Below are 26,232 nucleotides of genomic sequence, written 5' to 3' on the forward strand. Positions count from 1 at the left end.
AGGAATGGCGCTGCACACACGGAGAGCTGACACAACAAGATGACGCAACAAAAAGAAACACAGATTCCCCGTGCTGCTGCTAAGGATAGAAGTGGTCACAGAACACACAGCAAATGCACACAGAGAATAGACAACTGCGGGGGGGAGGGGGGGGATAAATAAAAAATAAAGCAATGAGCTAGAAATTTAAAAGATAAGAAAATTTAAGAACCCTGGAGATCTAACTTTTAGGTAACAACTGAAGGAGAGAACAAATAAGAAGTCATTAAAGAACTAGTTCAAGAAAATCTCCCAGAACTGACAGTCAAAGTTATCAGATGGAAAGGGCCCACTAAGCACCCAGTACAAGGGAGGAAAATGGATGCACACCAGAGGCTATCACTATGAGGTTTCAGAACACTGGGACAAAGACAATCTTGCAAGCCTCAAAGGAGATACAAATTGATTAGCAAAGGAAAAGAAGATCTCGTCTGACCTCCAATTTTCACCCTGGAAGCCTGAAGACAGAAAGGTTTCAGAGTTCACAATGGCAACACTGGAAGCTAACAGATGGCTTCAAAGTTTAATCTGAAATGAAAGCAACCCAAGTGTGCACTAACAGATGAAAGGATAAGCAAAATGTGGTATATACACACAGTGCAATGTTATGCAGCCAATAAAAAGAATAGCGTTCTGACATGTGACAAAACGGACAAAACTTGAATACTTCATTTTAAGTGATGTAAGCCAGACAAAAAGGACAAATATTTTATGATCTTACTGATGTGAAATAATTAGAATAAGCAAATTCAGGGTCAGAAACTTGATTACAGGTTACCAGGGCTAGGGAGAGGTAAGGAACGGGGCATTAAAGCTTAACTGATAAAGAATTTCTGTTGTGGGTGATGGAAAAGTTTTGGTAATGGAGGATGGTGATGGAAACACACATTGTGATTATAATTAACAGCACTAAATTATATTTCTGCATGTGGTTAAAGGGGGATATTTTAGGTTGTCTATATATTTTTAAAAAGAAGAAAAACTTGCAATCCAGAAAAAGGTAGGGCCTCATTGGGACAACTGAAAAAAGTGGACTACGGACTGTGTGCTTTATATCAATGTTAAATCTTGAACTTGATACCTGTCCTTAAGGTGGTTATAGAGTGAGTGTCCTTGTTCTCAGGAAATGTACTTGGAAGTATTAAAGGTTGGAGGAACATAATGTATGCAACCTACTCCAAATGTTTAGGTAATAGAAGAGAATGATACAATAAATGCCGCAAAATGCTAAATTTAAATCTGGGTATCCTGGGTAAAGGGATAGACTGAAGCTCTATGTATTGCTTTCGTATTATTTTTAGTGTTTTCCTGTGAAGTTTGTAGTTTTGTTATTTTAAATTTAGTATGAAGGCTACTCAGACTTCTATACCCTGCCAAATATCAATCAATGGTAAATGTAAAAGACAATTTTAAACATTCCAAGGTCTCAGGAAAATTGCCATTCATTTCTCCTTTCTCAAAAGCTTGTGGAGGGTGCTCACTTCAGCAGCACATATACTAAAATTGGAACGATCCAGAGAAGATTAGCATGGCCCCTGCACAAGGATGACACGCAAATTCGTGAAGTGTTCCATATTTTTAAAGAAGTAGTAAATGCTGTTGGGGACTTGTAATAAATGAGTAAAGCTGAGGAAAAAAAAAGCTTTTGGAGGATGTGCTTCCCCAATATATTGGAATAAACCAAGGAAAAGAGAAATATCCATCCAAGACTCTCGGCTGCCACCAGGAGAGAAGGCCCACCACATGGGAAACAGCGGAGATATGCCAGCTACCAAGAGAAGGTGCTCCTTGTAACACGGCATCAGCGTTGCTGAGGAAGACACAGTGCACATAATGGTTGAACAACACTTTGCTCACATAAAGAGACAGAGCAGGCTGGGCCTCCCTCAGTAATGGTTAGTGGTCTCCCATGGCCGGCAGTCGACTGACGGCTGACAGAGGGTGAAGATGTGCACTTGTGGTGCAATGTGCAGCTCGGGAAACAGATAAGCCAAAGGGGCTGGCCAGGGACCATATGACCCATAGGCTTAGGTGATACCAGTAAGTTCCCTGTGCACCAGAATGAGGAAGGTTCACCCTCCAAGAAAGGACCTGGGGAAAGCACGAGCTTACAGTCCAGTCTCCAAAAGGAATGTTCCAAACCCAGGACTCTGATGAGGGCAAGCCCAGGGAAGGGTGGCTAGTAGCAGAGAGGCTGCTTCCCCAAAAAGAAATAATGAGGTTTAACTGGAGACAAGAGAGCCGACAGAAGAGAAACAAAGGAACTCTCTAAAGTACTGGCAAAAGATGACAGCTGAGAACCAGTTCATACTGGAGGTCAAGATTTCTGGAGCAATTTCTCCAAGATGAAACTGATACCTCGTGTTTGCATGACAAATTGATTTCCAAGGAAGATCACAAGGAAGTACTGGCTGATAATGGCAATGGATGCCAATTTGTCCATCCTGCATAAAAAGACCTCCTGTACTGACCAAATTTTCTCACTTTTAGAGTATTTCCTGAAGTTGTATCTTTATTGTTTTTTTAAAGATTTATTTTTATTTATTTAATTCCCCTCCCCCGGTTGTCTGTTTTCTGTCTTTTTGCTGCGTCTTGTTTCTTTGTCCGCTTCTGTTGTCGTCAGTGGCAGGGGAAGTGTGGGCGGCGCCATTCCTCAGCAGGCTGCACTTTCTTTCACGCTGGGCGGCTCTCCTTACGCATGGGGCTCCCCTTAGCAGGGGACACCCCTGTGTGGCACAGCACTCCTTGCGCGCATCAGCGCTGCGCATGGACCAGCTCCACACGGGTCAAGGAGGCCCGGGGTTTGAACCGCGGGCCTCCCATGTGGTAGACGGACGCCCTAACCACTGGGCCAAAGTCCGTTTCCCTCTTTATTGTTAATGAAAATGGACTTCTTGACTTTCCTCAACAGTCCACAGGATGCTGTTATAATTTCCTTTTCCTTCGGTTTCCCATTGTCTAAAGTAATTTCAAGTTAAATATTCATCTAGGTCAATATTTCTTAAAAATTAAATTGGTTCCAAATTTAATTTTTTGTTTGAAAGGTAACCAAATCAAACCCAGAAGTCCAGAAAAAAAGAGAACACACGCACACCTATAACCCCTCAAAGCCAGAATTTGTTATTCTGTTTCAAAACTGTATTGCCATCCTGATCCCAAAGAGGGTTTCCAAGCAGCCAAATATATGCCTTTGTTACTTGGTAAAGTCTTGCTTCAGGGACTCCTGGTTCCTTTCACAATAGATATCCAGGGCTAGCAAAGCTATAGCAAAGTAACTCTTCCTACTTTTCTCTAGAAGCACAATCTGCAAATCATGTCCGGGAGGTTGTTTCAGATTTTGCTGCTCAGTAAAATACGTTATTTTCCTTTTTTTTTTTTTTTTAATTTAATGAAACTCTTACCCAGCACAATTCCTTCTGACTTAAATAAGTCACATTTGACTAAATTTCTAGGTTTCTTTTTCTTATTCTCACCTCTGCCTAGAACAAAAATATTCAAGTTCCTTCAGATTTCTATTCTCTTGTCTGTGTTTGTATTAAAGGAGTAAAGGAAATCTGTGGAAAAGAGGTTTCAGCCCTAAGAGTTTGCCAGAACCTTCTTCACAGGTTGGTGGCACAGTGTGAAACCAGATAGTTTCTCCAAATAGAGTTGGAATATGCATAAAATTAGTCCTTCCATATCCCTCAGGCTCTGTGGCCATCTAAGGGCATTTGTCTTCACAGCTATTGGGAGTGTTTGCTTTAACCAGATTTTGAAAACTGTTTAGTATTTAGTAAATTAAAATAATAATATATATATCAAGTATAAATCCTCCAAGCACCCACCACCCAGTTAAAGGAAATGAACGTTATTTTTACCTTTTGTAGTAGGTTCAATTATTTACCCCAATTTAAACGTTAATCTTTAACCCTCATTACTGCAGCTGTGAACCCAACGTAAATAGGACTTTTTTTTTTTAAGATTTATTTTTATTTCTCTCCCCTTCCCCACGCTCTAAGCCCCCTCCAGTTGTCTGCTGTGTCCATTTGCTGTGTGTTGTTCTGTGTCTGCTTGCATTCTTGTCAGGCAGCACTAGGAATCTGTCTTTTTGTTGTGTCAGCTTGCTGAGTCAGCTCTCCGTGTATGTGACGCCATTCCTGGGCAGGCTATGCTTTTTTCTTTTTGCACAGGGCAGCTCTCCATGCAGGGCACACTCCTTGCACGTGGGGCACCCCTACAGGGGGGCACCCCTCATGGCATGGCACTCCTTGCGCATGCATGGGCCAGCTCACCACACTGGCCAGGAGGCCCTGGGTACCGAACCCTGGACCTCCTACATAGTAGGCAGATGCTCTACCAGTTGAGCTACATCTGCTTCCCGAAATGACCCCTTGAAAATGTTATTTTGTGTGGCTCAACTGAATGAGGTGGGGTGGGGGGGGGGAATGTCTGAATCTGGATTACTGGAGTCCTTTTGAGGAGGACCCCAAAGTCAGTGGGAGCACTGAAAAGGACATCACATGTGATGGGAAGCAGAGGTCCAAGCCGAGAAGCTTTAAGGCTTCTGAGCACCAGCACCAGAACACTAGTTCCTGGAGAGCAAGCAAGGACTTGCCAATGCCAGGATTTGGACTTCTGGCCTCTGAAACCATGAGCCAACAAATTCCTGCCGTTAGGTCAAAGCCAGTTTGTGGTATTCATGATTGCAGCCCTAGCAAACTGAGATGCCTCTGAGCTCCTGTGTGTACTTTCCCCCTCCATCTCTTGCCACAGAGGTATGACCACCCTGAATTCTGCACCTACCATGCCATGCCCTTTTTCTGTTACAGTTTATCACATATGCTTTTATATATATATACACTGTATACTCTTTAATTTTGAACTTCATATGAAGAATTTAAATATTTGCAAATTGCTCTTTAGGCTCAACATTCTGGTTACATAATTTGTAGTTTATTTCCACTGCTGTATTTTACTGTTAGAATTTACCACTACTTGTTCTGGATATTTAAATTGTTTCCAGTTCAATTTTTTTTTTTTTTCAATCACAAGTACTGTGACTATTATGGTACCTTTCACATACACAAAGGTAACAGTTTCTCCTCCATTTATATCTAGGAGAACTGCTGGATTAGGGCGCATGCACATTACAACCTGACTAACGCAGATTGTTTTCCAAAGCAGTCAATTCTCTTCAACACTCAGATTTTTTAATTTGCCAACTGGTTGTGTAACGGTATTTTTTCTCTGAGTACTAAGGAAGCCCAGCATCCTTTCATATACTTACTGGCCATTCAGTCAACAAAGTGCCTATTCATATATTTTTCCTATTTTGCTTTTTTCTTGTTTTCCTATAAGTCAAAGGTTGTTTGCCTTAAAAAAAAAAAAGTTTTATAAGTTTTAAAGATAAATTTTAGACATGAATCCTTCGATAATTTGTTTGCCAATATCTTTCCCAGTTATTTTTTCAAAGTCTTTATGGTATCTTTTGATTAAAGAATAGATGTTCTTAATCTTAATGTATATAAACACTTTTGTCATTTTTGTGTCAAGGTTAAAGAAATCTTCTGTTACTTCAACATCAAAAAGATATTCTTGCATATTGACTTTAAAGAAATTTAGTTTTGCCTTTCACAATTAATTTTTAATCAATCTGGAACTAATTTTTATGTCTGGGTTGACGTATCACTCCCATTTCTTTTCTTCCTCCCTTTCTCCTCCACAAACGTATAACCAAGCATCTATTGAAATGAATCTTTCCTCCAGTTTTTCAATGCCAGTTCTGTTATAAATTTTAAAACGGGGCTGTTTTAGGATGCTTTTTTTGTTTTACTGATCAGTTTTTCTCCTCCTGTGCTAATACCACATCATCTTTATTATAGCTTTGTAACAGTTCTAGAAATCCGATAAAGTAGATTTCCCATCTTGCTCTTCCTTGGGAGTATCTTGGCTCTTCCTGTTCTTTTGCACTTCCATATAAAATTTAGAATCAACTTGTCAAGTTCTACCCAAACACAAACACACACCCCTCCTGTGATTTCAGATCAGAACCGCATTGAACATACAGGTCAATTTTGAGAGAACTGATATAATTTTAAGCCTTTCAATCCATAAGCTTGGTACATCTCATTTATCTAGATCTTCTTTATCAAGGTTTAAATTTGTTAATAAAATTTTGTAATTTTCTTCTTAAAGATCTTGCATATTTTTTGCTAGCTTTTTCCCAAGGTATTTTGTATTTTTTGACATTCTTGTAAATGGCATCTTCCTTTTATAAAACATTTTGCAAGTGTTACTGGTTTATAGAACTGGAACTAGCTTCTGCATATTGTATCCAGTAACCTTATTCTTAATTCTAATAATTTATCTGTAAATTCTTTCTACATAATCCATCATATGCCCTGCATTTCCGATCCTCCTCTTCTTTCTCTCACCTTACTTGTTGTCTAGGATATTAAGTAAGAAACTGAAAAGAACTGGAGTCGGAAGGCATATTTGCATACAGCAATGCAATCAACATTTCATCATTTGAATATGAGTACTGATCTTCTGTAGATATATAACCTTCATCCAATAAAGTTTCATTTATTCCTTTCATTCTGAATCTTTTTCTTTTTTCTTTTCAGGAATAGATGTTGAATTTTACCAAATACTTTCTGAATCTACAGGAACAATCATGAGTTTTCTCCTTTAATATTAATGTGGAATGTTATACTGATTTTTCCATTTCTGGTTTTGCTGCTGTTTCATAGCTTCAATCGTTCTCTAATTTTTTTAACCTTTTAAGAAGATATTTTTATTTTATTTTAAAATTTCTCTTCCTCCTTCTCATTGTTTGCACTTGCTATCTGCTGTCTGCCTGTCTTCTTTTTAGGAGGCATCAGGAAGCAAACCTGGGACATCCCATGTGGGAGGGAGGTCCCCAATCACTTGAGCCACATCTGCTCCCTGCTTGGTGTGTCTCTCTTTGTGTTTCCTCATTGAGTCAGCTCGCTACACCAGCCCATCATTGCATCAGCTTGCTGTCTTGCTCATTTTCTTTACGAGGCTCTGGGAACCAAATATGGGACCTCCCATGTGGTAGGCAGGCACTCAACTGCTTGAGCCACATCCACTTCCCTGTAACTTATTTAAAAAATAGTTTCTAGTTTTCATCTGATTTGTGGCCAGAATTTTCTAATATGCCTCTACTATCTTGCTGGTTTATTTTCTTTTTTTCGTGTATCATTGTAGAGTGTTTGGTCACAGCCTTTTCTGTTGTGTTTAATGATAGTTTTTCAGTACTTTGAGGCGATTCCTGTATAGCGGGCAGAGGTAGGCCAAGGTAGTATCCCTAGTTTCTTGTTCTAAGGGTTCCCTCCTGTTATTACTGAAAAAGACCATGCACATACATTTTATTTTTTCTCTGGATGGGCCTGTTCAGGATTGGGACAGTTTTTATTGAGTTTCTGTGTACTTGTTTGTCCGTACCCCAAATGGGTGCCTGTTGAGCCTTCTCCCAGTTTGTTCGCAGAGGATTCGCTTCTGAGTGGGGTCCTCTCATTTCATAGGTGAGCATATGTTCTCAGGACCCTGTAAACCCCCCATTTTTTCCCTTCCCTCTGCACTCTCCATAAAACTACTATATGCCCAGCAATCCTGTGTGAATCCTGCAGTTGGTAGTGATTTGCCTTCAGCCACTCATGTTCGGGGCTTTTGGGATACCTTTTTATGAGCTTTGTTAAAGATGTTGTGAGGTTGTTTTTTCCCCTTTGCTATACTAGTTGCTCTCTCTTTATGAGTGGATTTGGAGAGATTCATAAAAAACTATGCTATTTTATTTTACAAAAAGTTTTAGGAGGTACCAGGGATTGAACTTGGGATCATGTAACACGTGAAGGCCCTCAACCACTGAGCTATACCTGCTTCCAAAAAACTATGCTATCTTGATCTTGCTACTACAGTCTCCATTAATTGATTTTCTGTTATTATTATCTTAAGGTTTATTTTATTTATTTGTCTCCCCTTCCCTCCTGTTGTCTGCTCTCTCTGTCCAGTCGCTATGTGTTCTTCTGTGTTCACTTGCATCGTCAGGTGGCACCAGGAAATTGTGTCTTTTTTGTTGTGTCATCTTGCTGCATCACCTCTCCGTGTGTGCAGCACCACTCCTGGGTAGGCTGTGTTTTTTAAACATGGGGCAGCTGTCCCTGCAGGGCGCACTCCTTGCACGTGGGGCACCCCTACGCGGGGGTGCCCCTGAGTGGCAGGGCACTCCTTGCACACGGCAGCATTGCACATTGCCCGGCCTACCACGTGGGTCAGGAGGCGCTGGGTATCGAACCTTGGACCCTCCATATGGTAGGCAGACACTCTTATCAGTTGAGCCACGTCTGCTTCCCTTGATTTTCTATTATTAAACTAACTTTGATTCCTGATATAACACATACAACTTGGTCATATGATATAATCATTTTATACGCTGCTGGATTGAATTTGTTCATATTTTGTTTTAGGGTTCTTACATCTATGTTTATGAATAAAATTGGCCTGTAGTTTCCCTTTCTCAGACTGTCCTTGTTAATTATAAAGCTATACTAGCTTTGTAAGATGGGTTAGAGAGTGCTCTCTATGTTTCTATATGAAAATCAAGATTTCCTGATTTTCAGAGGTTTAGAAATATTAAATGATTCTGTCAAATGCTACACATCCAATAAATAATAGGAATTAAGAATAGGACTGTAGGATTCATCTCAATTTAGGGCTTTCTCCACTATATACATGGCATTGCTTTACCTTCTTATTTTTCTACTGCAATTACCAGGATAGGGTCTACTTTTAAACTAGCCACCAGGTGAGGGTCTCTAAAAAACCTGTCAAACAAAACTACTCTATGACAAAAGGATATTGCTGCAGTTTAAAAACACATCACAGGGAAGCAGACTTAGCACAATGGGTAGGGCGTCCACCTACCACATGGGAGGTCCATGGTTTAAACCTTGGGCCTCCTAGACCCATGTGGAGCAGGTCCACGCGCAGTGCTGATGCGCGCAAGGAGTGCTGTGCCACGCAGGGGTGTCCCCCCCATAGGAGTGCACCCCGTACGGAGAGCTGCCCAGCGCGAAAGAAAATGCAGCCTGCCCAAGAATGGTGCCGCACACATGAAGAGCTGATACAACAAGATGGCGCAACAAAAAAGAAACACAGATTCCCGGTGCCGCTGATAAGGATAGAAGTGGTCACAGAAGAACATGCAGCGAATGGACACAGAGAGCAGACAACTGGGGGTGGGGGTGGGGATGGGGGTGGGGGAGAGAAATAAAACAAAAATAAATCTTTAAAAAACAAAACAAAAAAACACATCACAGAAGACTGAGGCTAGAAATGATTGCAGATAAAGTTAGATGTAAAAGAAGATGAAGGAAGGGCCAAAAGCATGTTAGGAAAACAATGAAGACATAAATATATCTTAATGCTACCAAACAAAAAAAATAGAAAAAGTGAGCATTGGGACATTATTATCAAGACCTAATTGTGAAACTAAAATTAGCCTGATACAATCTGGCCCTCGGGATGGATGGTAGATGACTTGCCAGGAATGAAACATAACTAAATCTGATAGGTAAAGACGTGAAATTTGGCCCTTTGTGGGCAATAATCTAAAAAAAAAAAAAAAAAAAAAAAAAAAATCACAAAAGCAAAGTAAGAAACAGCTGGATTCTGTTGTGACATTTGTTTCTCTTAATATACAATTTACAAATAAGTTACAAATTGTGCAGTGGTATTTCAAATAAAGTAAACACTTCCATCCCACTCATGTAAAGCTGAACAGCAGTAAGAATAAAGAGATTCCCTCCATGTTTACAAATTTCCTTATTTTGTTTCTATAATTTCTGAGTCACACAAATAAAATTAGAAATAAATATGAACCCTCTGACCAAGGTAAACTGAGAGAAATTATCTCCATGGACCAAAACCTAAAATAATTCCCCTGATAATTTAGGGTTCTTGTGTGTGTCTCTTATATCAGCTTGATAAACTGACTTTATGAATGGGCATTAAATATGTATTTATAATATTTTTTTCCTACATTTATTAACCCCACATTGGCAGGGGATCTCTTTCTCAGGCATACTTCCAGCTTCATAACCATAATCCCATGTTAGTTCTGTTCTTGCTTTCACATACCTGGAGGGAAAAAAAACAAAATCACACTGAAGGACCAAATGAACCAAACTAGGTTAAGTCAATTTTTACATTACCATCATTAGTCATTCTCAAAAGTACGATCTATTCCCTCTCCCCACCTCTTAGGATAAGGAACAATCATTTCAGGTTTATTTCACACCTACTAAAATCCAAAATAAGAAGGAACTTGTGATGATCCATGAAGAAGGAAGTGTGTTTTAAAAACAGTGGAGCCCAGGACGGCGTTGAGACTTGCAGCAGAAAAGCAGTGAGGGGGATAAATCTTGGCTTAAAGAACGTATGGTACTTTCCATGATTTATGCTCTGAGTTGAACTAGGCAAGACCTGACAGCCTTAATACTTTTAGGCATTAATTCTAAATAGGAGTAAGAATTGAAATTTCAGCTGCTCAAATTTTTATTGACCAAGAACAGTGTGGGATAATTGAATATTTCAGGGTAATGTTTTAGGGTAATACTTGAGGGCTACAGTATACATCAACTTTTTACAATTTCCTGCTGTTACTTTTAAAGTCACAATTTCAGAATTAAATCATATAAGCAAAATCAATTTCAAACCTGTTGGTGAAGAATGCCACCAATGGAAAATTTCTGTCATGTGTTTCTACGAATACATTCTGTACCAAGAGATTTGGGCAACAACTATGCTGTTAAAGGAAAAAAAAAATAGAAACACAGAAATTAGATACAGCATAATTTTTGATGTCTTGTTACTTTAAAATACATTTCGTTGAGTTTTTACTGACTAGTACAGAAAATATTATAGCTTGAGCCAATTCTGTTAATAGTTGGAACCCATTCAGAAAAGCCCTGTTCTGACATTCTTATATCTTGCTGGTCGAAATGCAAAATGGCATAAACTCCTATAAAAGATAATTTTTCAATATTTATCATTATTATAAATGCATTTACCCTTTGATTCAGCAATCCTGTATCTTGGAATGTATCTTGCAGACACATCTGCACATGCATGAAGTAATCTATAGAACAGAATATTCATTGAACATTGCTTTTATTTTTTATTTTTTTAAGATTTACTTTTTAATTTCTTTCCCCCCTTGTCCACCCCTCCCCTCAGTTGTCTGCTCTCTATGTCCATTTACTGTGTGTTCTTCTGTGTCCACTTGGATTCTTGTCAGCAGCACCTAGAATCTGTGTTTCTTTTTGTTGTGTCATCTTGCTGTGTCAGCTCTCTGTGTGTGCGGCCCCACTCCTGGGCAGGCTGCACTTTTGCCACACGGGGCAGCTCTCCTTACAGGGTGCACTCCTTGCGCATGGGACTCCCCTACATGGGGAAAACCCCTATATGGCAGGGCACTCCTTGCGCGCAGTGTGCGCATCAGCACTGAGCATGGGTCAGCTCACCACACGTGTCAGGAGGCCCTGGGTTTGAACCCTGGATCTCCCATGTGGCAGGCGGACACTCTATCCATTGAGCCAAATCTGCTTCCCTGAACATTGCTTTTAATAGTCAAGTTTAAAAACAACCCAATTTCCATCTACAGTGGACTGGTTAAATAAACTTTGGCAAATCCATAGAACAACTACAAACAAAAAGAATGAGGAGCTCACTCTGTAGTATATGGAAAGATCTTCAATATCTTCCAGATATACCGTTAATTTAAAATTCAAGGTATAGAACAATGACTACAATGTACTATCTTTTATATACCAAAGGGAAAGAAATAACATATATTTATATTTACTTGTATTTGCATCAAGAAGCACTGGGAGAATACACAAGAAAGTAATAATAATAATAAAGATTATCTATAGAAGGTAAAGTTGGGGTAAGGTAAATAGCTTTATATTTTGTTTTAATTTTTTAAAATGGTATGAATGTATTGTCTATGCAGAAAACATTAAAAAAAGAAAAGCCCATTTCCGCCCCCACAGGAAACAAGGGAGGCTCGTGTGCTGATTGGGAGGGGCCAAGCGAACCCTAAGGTCCTCCTAGTCCTGAGTCACTGTTAGGCAAGGGGCCATGACGCTCTTGTGCTGTAGTCACAGTGAGCAGCAACAGCGACTGGGGCTGGGGGGAGGGAGGGAGAGGATTCTGCTCCTTGTTAATCAAGTATCCTCCCAACTAGGAGAGAGAAAAAGAAGCTGAATAAGCAGATTCACCTCGGGGGAAGAAGCACTTTGGTTTAAAGATTTCTGACAAAGTATTTTCTCTCCTAATGGGAGTAAAATTACCACATAACTGGCAAACTATTCAAAGGTTACAATTTAAAGAGAGGTTCCAAAGGAAAGGGAATGCCTCTAAAAATCATGGGCCACACATGCTTCCCTTTCTTTTAAGGGAAAAGTCAAGGCCACTCATCCGACTACTTCCACCCCACATGGAGGAAGAAGAGCTCTGATACAAATCAAAGAGAAAATTAAGGCCACATCCATGGGTTAGTGTGCTAGAGTGGAACTTTCCAAAGTTCCAAAGGATATGTGAAGTGGATCAAGTTCTCACCCTCCTTACATGATTCAATGTACACGCTTCTGGTGTGGGAGGAACCAGAGGGAGCCCAGCGAGCAGGGGCATGTAGAGGGCACGGCCCAGCTCTTGACCTGGCGGGTCAGGGCCGCCGCAGGGTCCAGCATGCCAGGGCAGGGGAGTGTACCGGGCCACTGGGACCAGAAGACAGGACGGTGAAGGAGATATTTTCCCTGGAGGATTCCCAGGATCATACATTCTTTGATGACAAAGTATGATGGCAGGAGGCAGGACAGGAGTCTAATAGGAAACCTATAAGGCTTCCTACACAGGAAATATGACCAACTATATAAGTATCCCTTTTACCATCAATTAACCTTAAAATCAGAAGAATCATAAATATCTACCTATAAAAATGAAAACAATCTCATTACATATATCCCAAACATACACACAAATAGGAAATGGCTATGTTTTGGGAATTTTAAAAATGTATAAGATAGTAAGTATTCTAACAAATGTATTGGGATTTTCTATATTAAGCTGCTAAATCAAATTTTAGTGAAAGTAGGTAAAAACAAAGACATCCAACTGATTTTAACAGTTGGAAGCATTTCTGAATAACCTATTGTATTACATAAGACTTAAAAGAAAAACTTACTCTATGTGTCCCATTAAGATTACTTTAGAATTTTAATAACAAGTTGTGAATTTATTTGAAAAATTCAAGTCATTCATTCCTTACAACCATTTCTTAAGTTAAATGCTTACTAAGTACTAGGCAGTGTTAAAAGCAATTTACATATATTAATTCATTTAATCTTCAATATGCCCTATGGGACAGCTATTTTTATTTCCATATCATGGAGATGGGAACTGAGGCATAGAGAGATTAATCAACATGCCAAAAGCCATAGCTCAAATTCTAACCTAGGCAGCCTGGCTTCAGAGTCTATTAATCATATTTTCCTCAAGATTTTGCTAAGAAGCAGAGCAAAATAGTTGTTCACAATGAATCCCAGCCCATATACTCACATTAAGGAAGCGGCCCACATTGCCTTCTCTTGTGGCATCCAATACAAATACATTCCCTTTGTTGAACTTCTTCAGAAAATCAGATGAACTATTCTTGGTTTCACTTGGCATCTCTTCACCACTATAGCCCTGATGGTTTTGACATGCTGGAGATTTTTCCCCTTGGGGCTTTTGTATTTGAACCTTCAACTCCTCTCTACCCATCTTATTATCCAAGGTGGCTGGTTGGTTACCTCTGTCCTCTGGTGGAATTTCTTCTCTACATTTCGTTATATCTATCACATCTGATTTGATCAACAGCTGGTCTCCAGCATTTTCAACATGGTCTGAGTTTGAATCCTCTGAAAGAAATTTTGGAAGGAACTGTCATGTCAGGAAATATACTTGGCTGAGCAACAGCACTGAGATTAATGATACTAATCCAGTGCTAGTTACTTTAATTATCACTAATCCTACAAAGTGTTAAAGAAGGAATATTTCTCCAATTTTACGAATGAAAACTTTGAGCCTCTGAGGGTTAAGGGATCTGACTGCCCTACAGTAATCATGAGAACTGGGGTAACAAATCGAGAAATGCCTGGTTTCAAAGTCTGCCATCTTACTATTCCAACATAATGCCTTTTTATGAGTCTGCATGTTGCTTCTTTCTCACTAGATTTAATGTGTTCTCCTTACAAACCAACTTTCTTCTCTTCAACTATGAAACCTGCATTTAAGTATATTCAAAACAGCTGTAACAGAAGCAGCTGTTTAGGAAAGTGCTCTATGATGCCACTGAAAAGCCTGAGAATACCGTGTCAGAATCCCACTCTGTACGTCCCAAGAGCAACAATGGTACTGGAATGGGTTTTGCATTTGTATACATCAGTGTTTGGTGTTTTTGCTAGATAATCGTTCAATAATTACACTTCTTTAATCAGTGATACTTTAGAAGTAGAGGAACTGCCTAATCACTTTTTGTACCCAAATAAGGAAAATATTTTTTTGAGAATATTCAAAGCTATGAATGCATGTCAAATGGAATAAAATTATGGCCATATAATTCAGTGACACCAAGAAATTATACTCCCTTGAAATTAATGCTGTGGTTTTAATCATTACTGTTGCAGTTCCTAAATGTACTGATATTTAAAGCTGAGTCACTTGTGAGTCATGAGAAGAGAACTGGTTTTTGGAAGGCCTGTTACATACATTGTAGCAATCAACAAAAATGGCCAAAGAACCAAAGGCAACGGTACTCAGTGGAGCACACAGGCACTAAATGGTGAAGTAATTATAATATAGGCTTGTACAGAAAATCTCATTTCTTGATAGACCTCGTCAGACGGAAGCTGCCTGATTTCCCCCAATTTCCATCCTTTAAGACCTGGTGGGGGTAAGCAGATGTGTCTCAAGTGATTGGGCTTCCCTACATGGTCTATCATATAGGAGGTCCAGGGTTTGATTCCTGGGGCCTCCTGGTGAAGGTAAGCTGCCCGCGTAGCAAGCTGGCCCACACAGAGTGTTGGCCTGCACAAAGTGCTGGCCCATGCAGAGAGCTGATGCAGCAAGATGACCCAACAAAAAGAGACACAGAGGAGAGATAGTAAGAGACACAGCAGACCAGGGAGCTGAGGTGGTGCAAGAGATTGAGTGCTTCTCTCCCACTCTAGAAGGTCCCAGGATCAGTTCCTGGTACTGCTAAAGAGAAGACAAGCAGACACAGAAATGCAGAGCAAACGGACGCGGACAGCAGACAACGAGGGGAGGGGGAGAAATACATAAATAAATCTTAAAAAAAAAAGACCTGGTAGGAAGCTGGGGATATAGATGCAAAGGGGCTCAAAGGGAGCAGAGGCCGCAACAGCTGTTCAGTTCTTCAGAAAGGGACATCATTCAGCAATGTCTCCCTGCTGAGGGAGCTAACGAAATGCAAAAGTTACAAAACATCACGTTTGCCCTGTTGTAATATTAACTCCATAGATAACATAACTGCATGGACTGGGAGCTCTAAAGACAAGCACTTAGGGCAGCACTACTGCGGCTCTATGTGGAGTCGTGCTAAGCATCACTTGCATGTCTTTATGTTGAAGGCACCTGCCAACACAAAGAGGTACCAAGTGGCTGCTCTGGCCACTGCTCCAGTCACTGATAACACCTGTGGACTTCATGGAGGCAGAGCTGTCCATCCCACCTCTTCCCACCTTGCGTCACGTCACTGTTGGCATAAAGACCAGGGGTCAGCAAATCTTTTCTGTAAATATTTTCAGCTTTGCAGGCCATGGGGTTTCTGTCACAACTATTCAACTTGGCTTTTATACTTTGAAAACATAGATAATATGTAAATTAATGAGTTATGTTCCAGTAAAACTTTATTTATGGACGCAAAATAGTAATTTTTAAGTGTCATGAAATATTATTCTTTTGATTTTTTAACCATTTAAAAATGTAAGAAACCATTTTGGTTCATGCGTCATACTAAAACAGGCAGTAGGCCAAATATGGCCTGCAAGCCAGAGTTTGCTGACCTCTGATTAGGCAAGTTTTAAGTTTCACAAGAATGAAGAATGTGTTATGGAGCTGAGAAAAAGACCCACAAGAACTGCACATCAGAGAGACAAAAGGCAGACTAAGGAGGCAAGGCGATCCGAGGGAGACGCCTACCTTCTCCGTCCTTGGCTTTAGCGTTCAGACGTCCTAGAGCTGGTTCAAAGCCGTCGTCATCTTTTGAGGTGGCAGACTCCAAGGAAGCAAATCCCTTAAAAGAGAACAAGGAAGATGTCTTTACTTTCTAGGTCAGAAAAAAGAATTTCGCATTTAGGTCTGTCTTATCAAGTTTCAGTTTTTGTAGCCTAAAGGTACTAAATTAGTTTCGAAAAGTCTCAAAGTTATAAGTCTTTGGACTAACGGAGCCATTATGTACAAGCTCCTTTCAACTGTGTACTACTTCTAGGCATTTTATCAAGCCTGAACTGCAAAGCCTGTCAAAATATTCTCTGGACATCAAAACCCAAATACATCTGTCTTCACCCCTCAATTCTAATTGTCCTGTGTACTAGGTATTGATACCAGATTATAAAATTGGCTTCAACTATAAGATGTGCAAAGATGAAAACACTGGCTGGTTTTCACGTCAATGAAAAGGCTGAAGAAGCTATCTGTCTTTATGCCTTAGACACCACAGTCACTTTAAAGGCAATAACTTTAAAGAAGGGTATATACTTAGACACTGCTTGGCACCCAACTGCTCGATACACGTTGACCATATTATTATTCAAGAATGAAGTATTTTTGAACAGTCAATATTTACTGAGCACTTAGTTGAGTGCCAAGCATTCTGCAAAGGAAGCTTTATGAGGTTTATCATTTTACAGATAAAGAAATGTAGACCTAGAGATGTCATCCAGCTAGTAAACAACAGAGCTGGAGGATAAATCCAGTTCTACTTGATCCCATGGCCCAGTGTTTTCATCATTCTGCCACAATGAGGAAGGACCTACTACGCTGGCTCTAGGCAGAGGACAAGTATTCACACAACACTTACAGCAGAGTCTATTTTTCATCAACAAGCCCCATTGTGAACCACCATTATTTTGGCCTCTGTTCCACAACACTAAAAGAAACTCTACACATTATGAGGTAACACAAACAACTTGAACTAAATAAATAGAAAAAGTGAGATAATAATGTTCCCACACATGCCCAATCTACTTTTTGCAGTTTTTACCATCTTTTTCCCATTGTACTGAAAAATGGCTGTCTTGGTTTGAGGACTTCTAATGACTGAATGATGCTGAATTCTCGAAATACTGTCACACTTCATTTTCCTAAAAAGGAACAAAAATTGTTATTCTGTTTATCACTAAAAATTCTCTTTACCGCACCTTGAATGTATAGATATTGTTACCTAAATAACTATCTTTAGTAGAAATTAATCTAAGCAAATAACGTCTATGCCTACCCCTCATGGAAAATACAATATTTTAAAGTCTATCATTTTTGAAGTATATAAAAAGATGATGAAAACTTTGCAAATGAAATGGTGATAGCAAATATAAAGAAAAGCAAAAATTATGAATATCCGTAGAAAACCCTATTAAAGTCATGCAAGGTAAAACTGTGGAGTGGAATAAGTAAGTATTTTGGTTAGATTTTAAAATTTAAGCTGTAAATTTACCATCTTGAAGCAAGATGATATATAGGAAGGGGAGGGGCAGTGAGAAAGAAATGAAAAGCAAAAGAACCACTCCTGATGCATAGTAAGTAGATCCATCTTAATTGGGCTCCTAAGATCTTACTTACGTAACAGGCTCTTCTAGATCATTGTTGAACTTAGGTGGACATGTCTCAGTCTCAGCACTTCTAGGATGTGTTTCTGATTCTAATGGGACAACTTCAACTTCACAATCTGAACACGTAACTTCCAATTTCCTCTTCTTTGAAAATTTAATTTTCATAGTATCCTCTTCTTTCCCATTTTCCTCCACAGATTCAGATTTCTCAGTGTTAGCTCTGCTTAGTAATCTTCCTAAAGGAAAAAAGTAAGCGCTTGAACAAGACAAAAGATAATAATTGCTTAAGCAGCAAACATGTTTCTGCTCTGACTAAAGAATTCTGTACTATATACCTTACTTCTAGAATGAAGATAAACACATTAATTTTCTACGATGCTTTCTGATCTGTATTTTTGTTTTATATCACTGTAGCTCAATCTCTACCCTTTCATGCTGTACCAAAACAAACAAATGCTCCTTTTAAATGCCTCATATTTTCTCATATATTGAAGATAGTCATTCCTTCATGGGACTTTTATTATTTCTTATGTTTTCGAAGACTAGACGGGTGAACTCTAGTTTTAAATATACCTTTCATGTCTAGTTAAAAATGCTTTATCTTTTGAAACCTATAATCTTTTTAAATACAGAGACCTATTTAAATGTGTAGTGCTACGTGCCCATTATTCTCATAAGAAGTCTGGAGTAATGAAAGCTTCATCCAGAGTTTATGCATTTTATTTCAAGGGTCTCAAAACTACAGGTACCAAGTCAAAATTATCAACTGGATATTCTCATCATCATTATATCAGAGAGAGATACCTTAAGAGCATGGTCTAGTAATGCATATAAAGCCAGTGATGCTTCCTGGCTACCACTTGGCATTTTATAAGAAGATGATTTTCATCAGAGTTGTTTTGAGAAATATGAGACAAATGCCCAGGGCTTGCCAGGCAAATCCAGGTGATGTGTATTCTGGTACTCTCTGAGCTCCTTCCTGCCCTTACTGAAGCACACCTAGCCTCGCAGAGGAGGAGGGTTGCTCTGTTCCCACTACCTAACTGCCAAAATCGGCCTGGCATACTTCCTTTAGACTGGCTGTAGAGCTAAATTTTCCAACTTTTCTCACTTAATGGCACGCCCAGAAAATGAGGATTTTTCCCAAGCAATCTGGGGTAAATGGATGAGATGGTTGCAGACCTTTGTGTCTGGCCTGGGGCTGTGTCCCAAAAGAATCAGTTACTACATAATCTCACACATGGTTGGGAAGCTTTGCTCTAAAACTTGGCAACTCTCTGAAGTCCCTGAAATGCTGCCTGAAGTCACTGCCTGAATCATTACATGTAAATATTTATTACAAAATTACTTACTAAATTTTAATAGCTCAAATTCAACAGGATAGTCTGTTGATTAATAATCTTATATTTGAAGTTAGTCTTTAGCTTTCCTATTTAAAAGTCTTTCCTCACCCTAAAGCATGTGTAACCATGCAGGCAAAAAAAAGTACACCTTGTACATAACAGGCTCTCAAGTGATAACCAAACTGTATCGCTAAGCCTTTCTTTCCTGGGACATCTGGTGTCTCTTAAGGCATCTCACCCATTCAGTACTCAAGTTCGCAAACTTGTTGCTCTTGCCCTTGCTCAAAGATCTCAATAGCCCTGGCTAGTAAAATGGGGATTCAGAAATGTAGCTTCTACTACAGAATACTTTGAAAAAGCTTTACCTGAATAAATGCAAACAAATGTCCCTCTGTCCATGTCATCTAGGCAGCGCACCCCCCATCCCTTCTTCTCAGTTTTGAACACCTGCAGCCTCACTTGAGGACCATGCTGGACAACTCGGTTCTGACACATTCGTCTATTACACTTGCACAACAGACTGCATTCATAAATGCTGTCAATAAAAAATGCAAAAGATAATCCATCAGACACCCAAATGAAAAACAAAAGCTATTTATATGTTCCTTCACTGGCACTGGCTGATAGAAGCCAGAATGCCTGAGTTCCCATCTTAGCTCCAGCATTTTCTAGCTAGGTGACCTTGGATAAGCTCCTGGTACTTTAATTTTCCACTCCACTTGTAAAACAGGGTTATATAGTAGTATCTACTTTATAGGTTGTTTTGTCTTCCAAGCTTAGGACAAGGCCTGGCAAAATAGTAAGTATCAGGTTTTTTTTGTTTGTTTTTTTAGGAGGTACTGGGGACTGAGCCCAGGGCCTCGTTACATGGGAAGCAGGCACTCAACCACTGAACTACATCCACTCCCCAATGTTAGTTTAGCACTTTTAAAAGGTTAATATTTAGAAAGATTCTCTACTTCTCTTTCTAAAGATGTTGTTAATAACAAAAACTTTTTAAGACTGAAAATTCCCAACTCTCAGGAGGGCTATGCATAATATATTTCTTAATGGGAACAAGGCTGCCTGGGAAAGGCTAACACTAGACAGGTAAGAGCCAGCTCAAAGAAGGTAAGTGTTCAAGGACTCTGTATGGTACCTGTGTGCCCTCTGACTTCCATCTCCCAGAACAAGATAGAGGTTTGTTCTTTTTAATCCTTAATCATTTAAATTTAACAGAAAGACGTCTATTACACTGTAGGCCACAGTGGAAAAGCACCCACCTTCGAAGACACAAACACTCTGCAACAAATCCCTCAGGTATCTTACCCTGTAGGTATTTGTCTCTGTAGTCTTTTATATTTATATCCAGTGGTTATTTTATCACTTGTCAAGGGACAAGTCTCAGCATTCCTTGCGGTCAATTGAAGACATGCACATTTTGTTCTAAAAGGAAGGCAAAGGATGGAGTAGTCAGGATAAAAAGCACCACTTGATACAAGTGTAAATGATGTAGTAAAGAATGTAATCTGTGCTTAGGACAGTATGGACATCTTTCCTACATGGAAAAGAACTCTTTTAAAGATGGACATCTACCAGAAGTTTATGAATTATCAACTGCACTGCACCTCTACTTCATGAAATACTTAACTATGTAAGTTTTCTTTAACGTTTCAAAATGAGTTGTCATTTCCTGTTCAGCAGAAGCCTATCTGTGAAAAACCTAGTTCAGCTCTCCTAGAGTAGATAAACTTATTTGCTTCAAACTTGCACAGGGCATTGTTTTGCAGATGTCTCAAGTTATTTCTAATTCCAATAACACAAAAACAGACTAGGTATCTGGCTACTAGACTCTTTTTCATATTGTTGCTAGGCAGGACAACCTGCAATGATACAACTCAATCCATGTATTTTTACCTCTAAATATTTACATGGTTATCTATCTTGCCTAATTTGGTAGAGAAGAGGGAGCCTGGGTACCTCAACTATAAACTAGATCTGTGACTACTGGTGAGCTTGTTAACTCCCTGGAGCTTCATCTCCTTTGCTGAACGAGCGACTTCAGCATCTTTTCCTCTATAATTCTCTTCTGAATTTTCTGAATATTCACAGAACAAGTCATAGAGCAGTGGTTACTGTTTGAAACGGAAACCACAATCCATAAGTACAATAATTCAGATACTGTTTTCAGATGTAAAAACCTTCAGTTGCATTTTACCATATGATTTTGTTGGCAAAGCTTAAAAAGTATAGAAAAATACAAATAACAACATAACAGACACCAACGTTTCCACCACTGAGAATTAGTTGTCAGCATTTAGCCCAGCCCTTCTTTTCCCTATATATATAATTTAAACCTTAGAGACTATATATGGTCTTCTTAAAAAAAAAACAAACAAAAAAAAACTGTAGATCTTGTTGTTTCAAGAGATTTGGTGTTGCATTCTTTATACTTTTACATACACATATATCTGTAACATCATATTGTATTGTTTTTCCTATTTTAAAAAATTTATTATTCTACAACTTCTTTTTTGCTCAATGTTTTCGAGATCTGTCATTTTATACAAGGCTGGTTGGTTCATTCCTTTTAACTACTGTGCAGCATGATCTATGGCCCACTAGATAGACAATCAAGTTGCTTCAAGTTTTTCAATATAACAAATGCCCTTATTGTGTGAGCATCTCTAGTACAGTAACTTTGAATTTTTTACCATAATCCACAGCAAGTACATTTCTTTCATGATCTTGTACATGTACAAATAGTCATGCGTATATACATAAACAGAAACAGCAGTTTTGTGAAAACTTACTTACGTGTGAGGCACTTGAGTATTTTCTGTATGACTTAATTTCAAAAATGCTCGTTACAACTCATTACAATGATTTTATATCGCACTAAACCTGTAGTTTAGAAAACAATGCTCTCGATGTACCTAAAAATACTTTGCTGGGAAATAGGTATGCATGTCTTCAGTTGTTATATAATAATAGCTTGGCAAAAAAAAATTAACACCCACTTGAATAATAGTCTAGCTGGGTATAGATTTCTAGTTTTATATATGTATTTCCTCCAGCACTTTAAGTTAATATGCCTTTTCCTTGTTTTCTATTGTTTCTTATAAAAAGGGTGTTGTCAATGTTTTTCCTTTGTAGGAAATATCTTATCTGGCAGCTTTTAAGATTTACTCTTGACACTACATGTATTTTAGTTATATCACAATATATTTAGATATACATTTATCCATTTTCCCTTCTTTGTATACAATAGGCTCTTCCAATCTGAGGACTCACATCTTTCTCCAATTCTACAAACTATCAGCCATTATCTCTTTGAATGTTGCATATTTTCCCATTCTCTCTCTTCTCTTCTCAATCATATACTGGAGCTTCTCATTTTATCCTCCATATTTCTAACCTATAAGTGATTTTTCCCATATCTTTTGTCTCTACATTCTGGGAGAGAGCTCTTCAATTCTGCCTTGCAATTCACCACTTCTTTCTTCAACTATACTAAGCCTATCAAATAGTCCACCTATTTAGTGTATTTCAGTTACAAAATGTTTTATTTCTAAAATTTTCAAATGCTTCTTTTTCATATATGCCATTTTTCTTTTATAATCTTTTGTTTCACAGATACTAATATTTTATTTCTTTGGACATCTTAAACACACTTGTTTTAAAATCCCTATTAGCAGACTACAGTTTATCTCTGATTTCTCAAGAGAAGAATTCCCTCGTCTGTTGGGAATTGCACTGCCTTTCATGGTCTTAAACGTCTTGAATTTCCACCCCTGTCAAGAGAAGAATCCCTGGCCAACTGCTCACATCCATTTCTAGATCCCCGTCAGCTCTTGCTTACTTTTGTGAATTTTCTTCTAATTAGTGGCCCACGGATGAAAATACGTGGAGTGGTAGTGTATGTTACTTGAGGGGTTAGTTTCTACAGTTTAAAGGCAAAAATCACATCTAGTCAAAATTACTCTTTTAAAAAATTCCTTAAACAGACCCTAAAGTATAAACATTATCCAACAGTCAGGTTTTCTCCTCTACCCTTGAAAACAGATAGAGCTTGGCCAGATGAAATAGATGGATTACATTTAGAGTCAATGTTTACTAAAAATACACACTTTTAAACAGAATCAAACTCAGCACAGTGAGAAGTTTCCTCTATGAGATGCCAAAAGGAACTGAGCCAAAGTGAGGTACCAGCAAATTAATCTTTTTCACCTCACTCCACCTGAGAGAATGGTAAAAACATCTTCCAACCAACCTGAGGACTCTAAAATTATTTCTCTCATTCTTTTTCTTTTGCCTAGTACAGGTAGTAGAATTTACATTAAACTAAATGTACAAATAATACAAAACCACTCTATATATACATACCTACAAATATATGTGAATTAAACAACCTTAATGCAAAATGTTTTTAAAAATCTTAATATATTAGAACATGTTTTACTTTGTTATGGGATATCAATTCTGTGAGCAACAATTATAATAAACACTAATAATTTTCTAGAAACATAGTTAGGAAATGATTTTTAAAAGTAAAATACAACGTATAACATAGTAGTTCAGAAGAGGGATTCAAATCCTGGCTCTACAATGTTTGCCTTATGACCTTATAATTATCTTCTCTGAATCTCAGTTTCTTCACACATAACATGGAGATATTATCTACCTCATGAGTTTTGTGAGAATCAAATAAATTGTATGTAAAGTACTTATCCCAGTGTCTAGCAGTGGTTAAGTGCTCAAAAATGGTATTTTTGTTACAGTTTGATTATGACACTAGATTAAAGGAAATATCCTTAGAAGAAGTAATTTAGGTTATATAGTCAGTCAGGCAGACAGACAAACTGATACAAACCAGGATTTCTTGACAAGCATTCCTATATTTAGAAGAGGTTTAGAAATGGCAGGTTTTTCTACTCACATGTCTATGCAGCCCTCAGAACAGTCACATGAATCAGTAAACATGATGGAAAAGTTGTTTAAACAATATGCTCTTGGCCATATAGTCTTTCTGTACTTAAACTGTGGAAGCTTTTTATTATCAATTTCATTACAGAAAGAAATGGGCACAGATTCCACTCCATTGCTAATATCCACATCAGAAACAATTTCTTCTTGCTTTGGGGAATTCCGAGTCAATTGAACATAAGTATTGAAAGAAAAATAATCTGTAAATAGAAAGTTACACTCTGTCTCAAGCAGGTAACGAAAAACTTCCTCCACGTTTCGTAGGCTCCTTCCACAAGGGGCTTTGTAACTCACATGGAGTGCTGAAGAATGCGAGTTTGTCTTTGCATGTCGTCTTTGGAACCGGCACTTGCCTGGCAGCTGCAGAGGGTTCTCCCCCTTGGAAGTCAGGGGCATTTTCAGCAGACAGGCGCCAGAGCAGCCATGGCTTCGGTAGGATAAATTGGAAGACGGTTCTTTCTCTAAGTCTGCAACTTCATTTTCCAAAGGGAGACTTTCCTTATTTTCTGTAAGTCTGTTAACATTTATTATTTATTAGTATCTCAAATTTATAGTACAATTCACCATTTTTTTAAAACCACTGCACATTCAGGTGGTAATTACTTCCTATTATCTTCTTATTCAACAACTATAAAACAAGCCAGAGTCTGAAATAAACATTTTACTATATTCTGTGGCCATATTAAGAATAGCCCTAATTTCAGAATACTCTAGAAAGCTGTGATTATAAATGTAATAGCTTTCTGCTGGATGCTTTATAACACCTAGCAACTGTACAGCTCATTTAGAGCATGCACTCAAAAAGAGCTGAAGAAGGTTATGTTTTTAGGTAAACAATGTTCAAGCTTTTTGAACCAAAAAACCCCATAGACAAACAAACAAAAAAAACCAGTAAAAGCTAGTAACAAAATAATCAACTCATTGAGAATCTTGCTGACTTAACTTTTTCCCCATAAATATATAATTGACTTGGCATCATCTGACACATCTGAAAATGATGGCAAACTGACAAGAGAAAACGGGATGGCTGGCCACTGACTTCAAAAAGAAATGTGTGAAAGGATTTCATGTGTTTGTAGCTCAGGTTTTAAACTTGCACAAAGAATCTGAGTTTTGTTTTACATAATAATTTTTATTTATCTTTAGTGTCTATAAATTACAAAAGTAAAGTATTTTTAAAGTTAGTTTTATATTCACACAAAAAAAGCAGCATTTCCAATAGAAGTCTGCATTGATGGAAATGATCTGTATCTATTATCCAATATGGCCACTACTAGGCACATGTACCTGAGCACTTTTTTTTCCTTAAGGAGGTACCAGAGATTGAAATCTGGGACCTCCTACATGGGAGGCAGGTGCTCAACCATTGAGCTACACCCACTCTCCCCTAATGAATACTTTTAAATGAGGCTAGTGTGATCAAAGAAATGAATTTTAAATTTTATTTCATTTTAATTAACTCAAATTTAAATAGCCACATGTGGCTAATGGTTACCATATTGGATATGTTAATATGGAACTTCCTCCTCCTTTCTCCAACAGTATAGGTATCCTCTGCATAGATGTTTCAGAATTTAATTAGTCCTCTAATGTTTCTAATCACTTGCTATTAAAAATCATTGTTAAAAAAAAAGATTAAAAAAATCATGATGCAATGAATAATTCTGTACACAACCATTTCATTTATGTAAAATATTGCTGCAGAAAGAGTGGTAGGTGACAGGGTCAATGAGTTAGTAACTTTGCTAGTACAGTATAACCAAATTGCCCCCTGTGGGGCAATTGCCCCCTTAGCAGTTTATGAGTACCTGCTTTCCCAAGGGCCTTGGGAAATCAATCAAGTGGGTCTTGATGCTTTTGAAAGGGTATACTCTAATTTAGAAACCTTTTAACATTGGACACTTTTATTTCCTATTTTTCTCAATGTTAATATTATGATGAATACTTGATGAAATTTCTGATAATTGCCTTATGATATACATTCCTTT

The 26,232-nt window shown here is 38.3% G+C and overlaps 1 protein-coding gene and 1 non-coding gene across 14 annotated transcripts in view; one reads left to right on the forward strand and one right to left on the reverse strand.

Annotated features, from left to right (window-relative positions):
• The first annotated feature begins 1,512 nt into the window (after positions 1–1,512).
• Positions 1,513–1,619, forward strand: LOC111758822 (U6 spliceosomal RNA). Its single transcript, XR_002792974.1, has one exon. It is a non-coding gene; the product is annotated as a U6 spliceosomal RNA (small nuclear RNA).
• An 8,093-nt stretch (positions 1,620–9,712) lies between these two features.
• Positions 9,713–26,232, reverse strand: part of SETDB2 (SET domain bifurcated histone lysine methyltransferase 2) — a 42,219-nt gene continuing 25,699 nt past the window's right edge. For 9 of the 13 annotated variants that reach the window (XM_058276788.2, XM_058276791.1, XM_071208333.1 and 6 more), the window contains 9 exons: positions 24,198–24,758; positions 20,588–20,704; positions 19,645–19,814; positions 17,947–18,172; positions 17,372–17,471; positions 16,309–16,402; positions 13,666–14,006; positions 10,761–10,849; positions 9,713–10,182 (listed from right to left, as the gene is read on the reverse strand). In XM_058276788.2, coding sequence (XP_058132771.1) covers positions 10,065–10,182; positions 10,761–10,849; positions 13,666–14,006; positions 16,309–16,402; positions 17,372–17,471; positions 17,947–18,172; positions 19,645–19,814; positions 20,588–20,704; positions 24,198–24,758 — 1,816 coding nt within the window. In that variant the 3' untranslated portion in view covers positions 9,713–10,064. Of the gene's footprint in view, positions 10,183–10,760; positions 10,850–11,114; positions 11,183–13,665; positions 14,007–16,308; positions 16,403–17,371; positions 17,472–17,946; positions 18,173–19,644; positions 19,815–20,587; positions 20,705–24,197; positions 24,759–26,232 lie in introns of all 13 variants that reach the window. The other 4 variants (XR_011645884.1, XR_011645886.1, XR_011645885.1 and 1 more) reach the window with 2 other exon arrangements.

Source organism: Dasypus novemcinctus, chromosome 15 (assembly GCF_030445035.2).
Source record: "Dasypus novemcinctus isolate mDasNov1 chromosome 15, mDasNov1.1.hap2, whole genome shotgun sequence".
NCBI classification, from domain to species: Eukaryota; Metazoa; Chordata; class Mammalia; order Cingulata; family Dasypodidae; genus Dasypus; species Dasypus novemcinctus.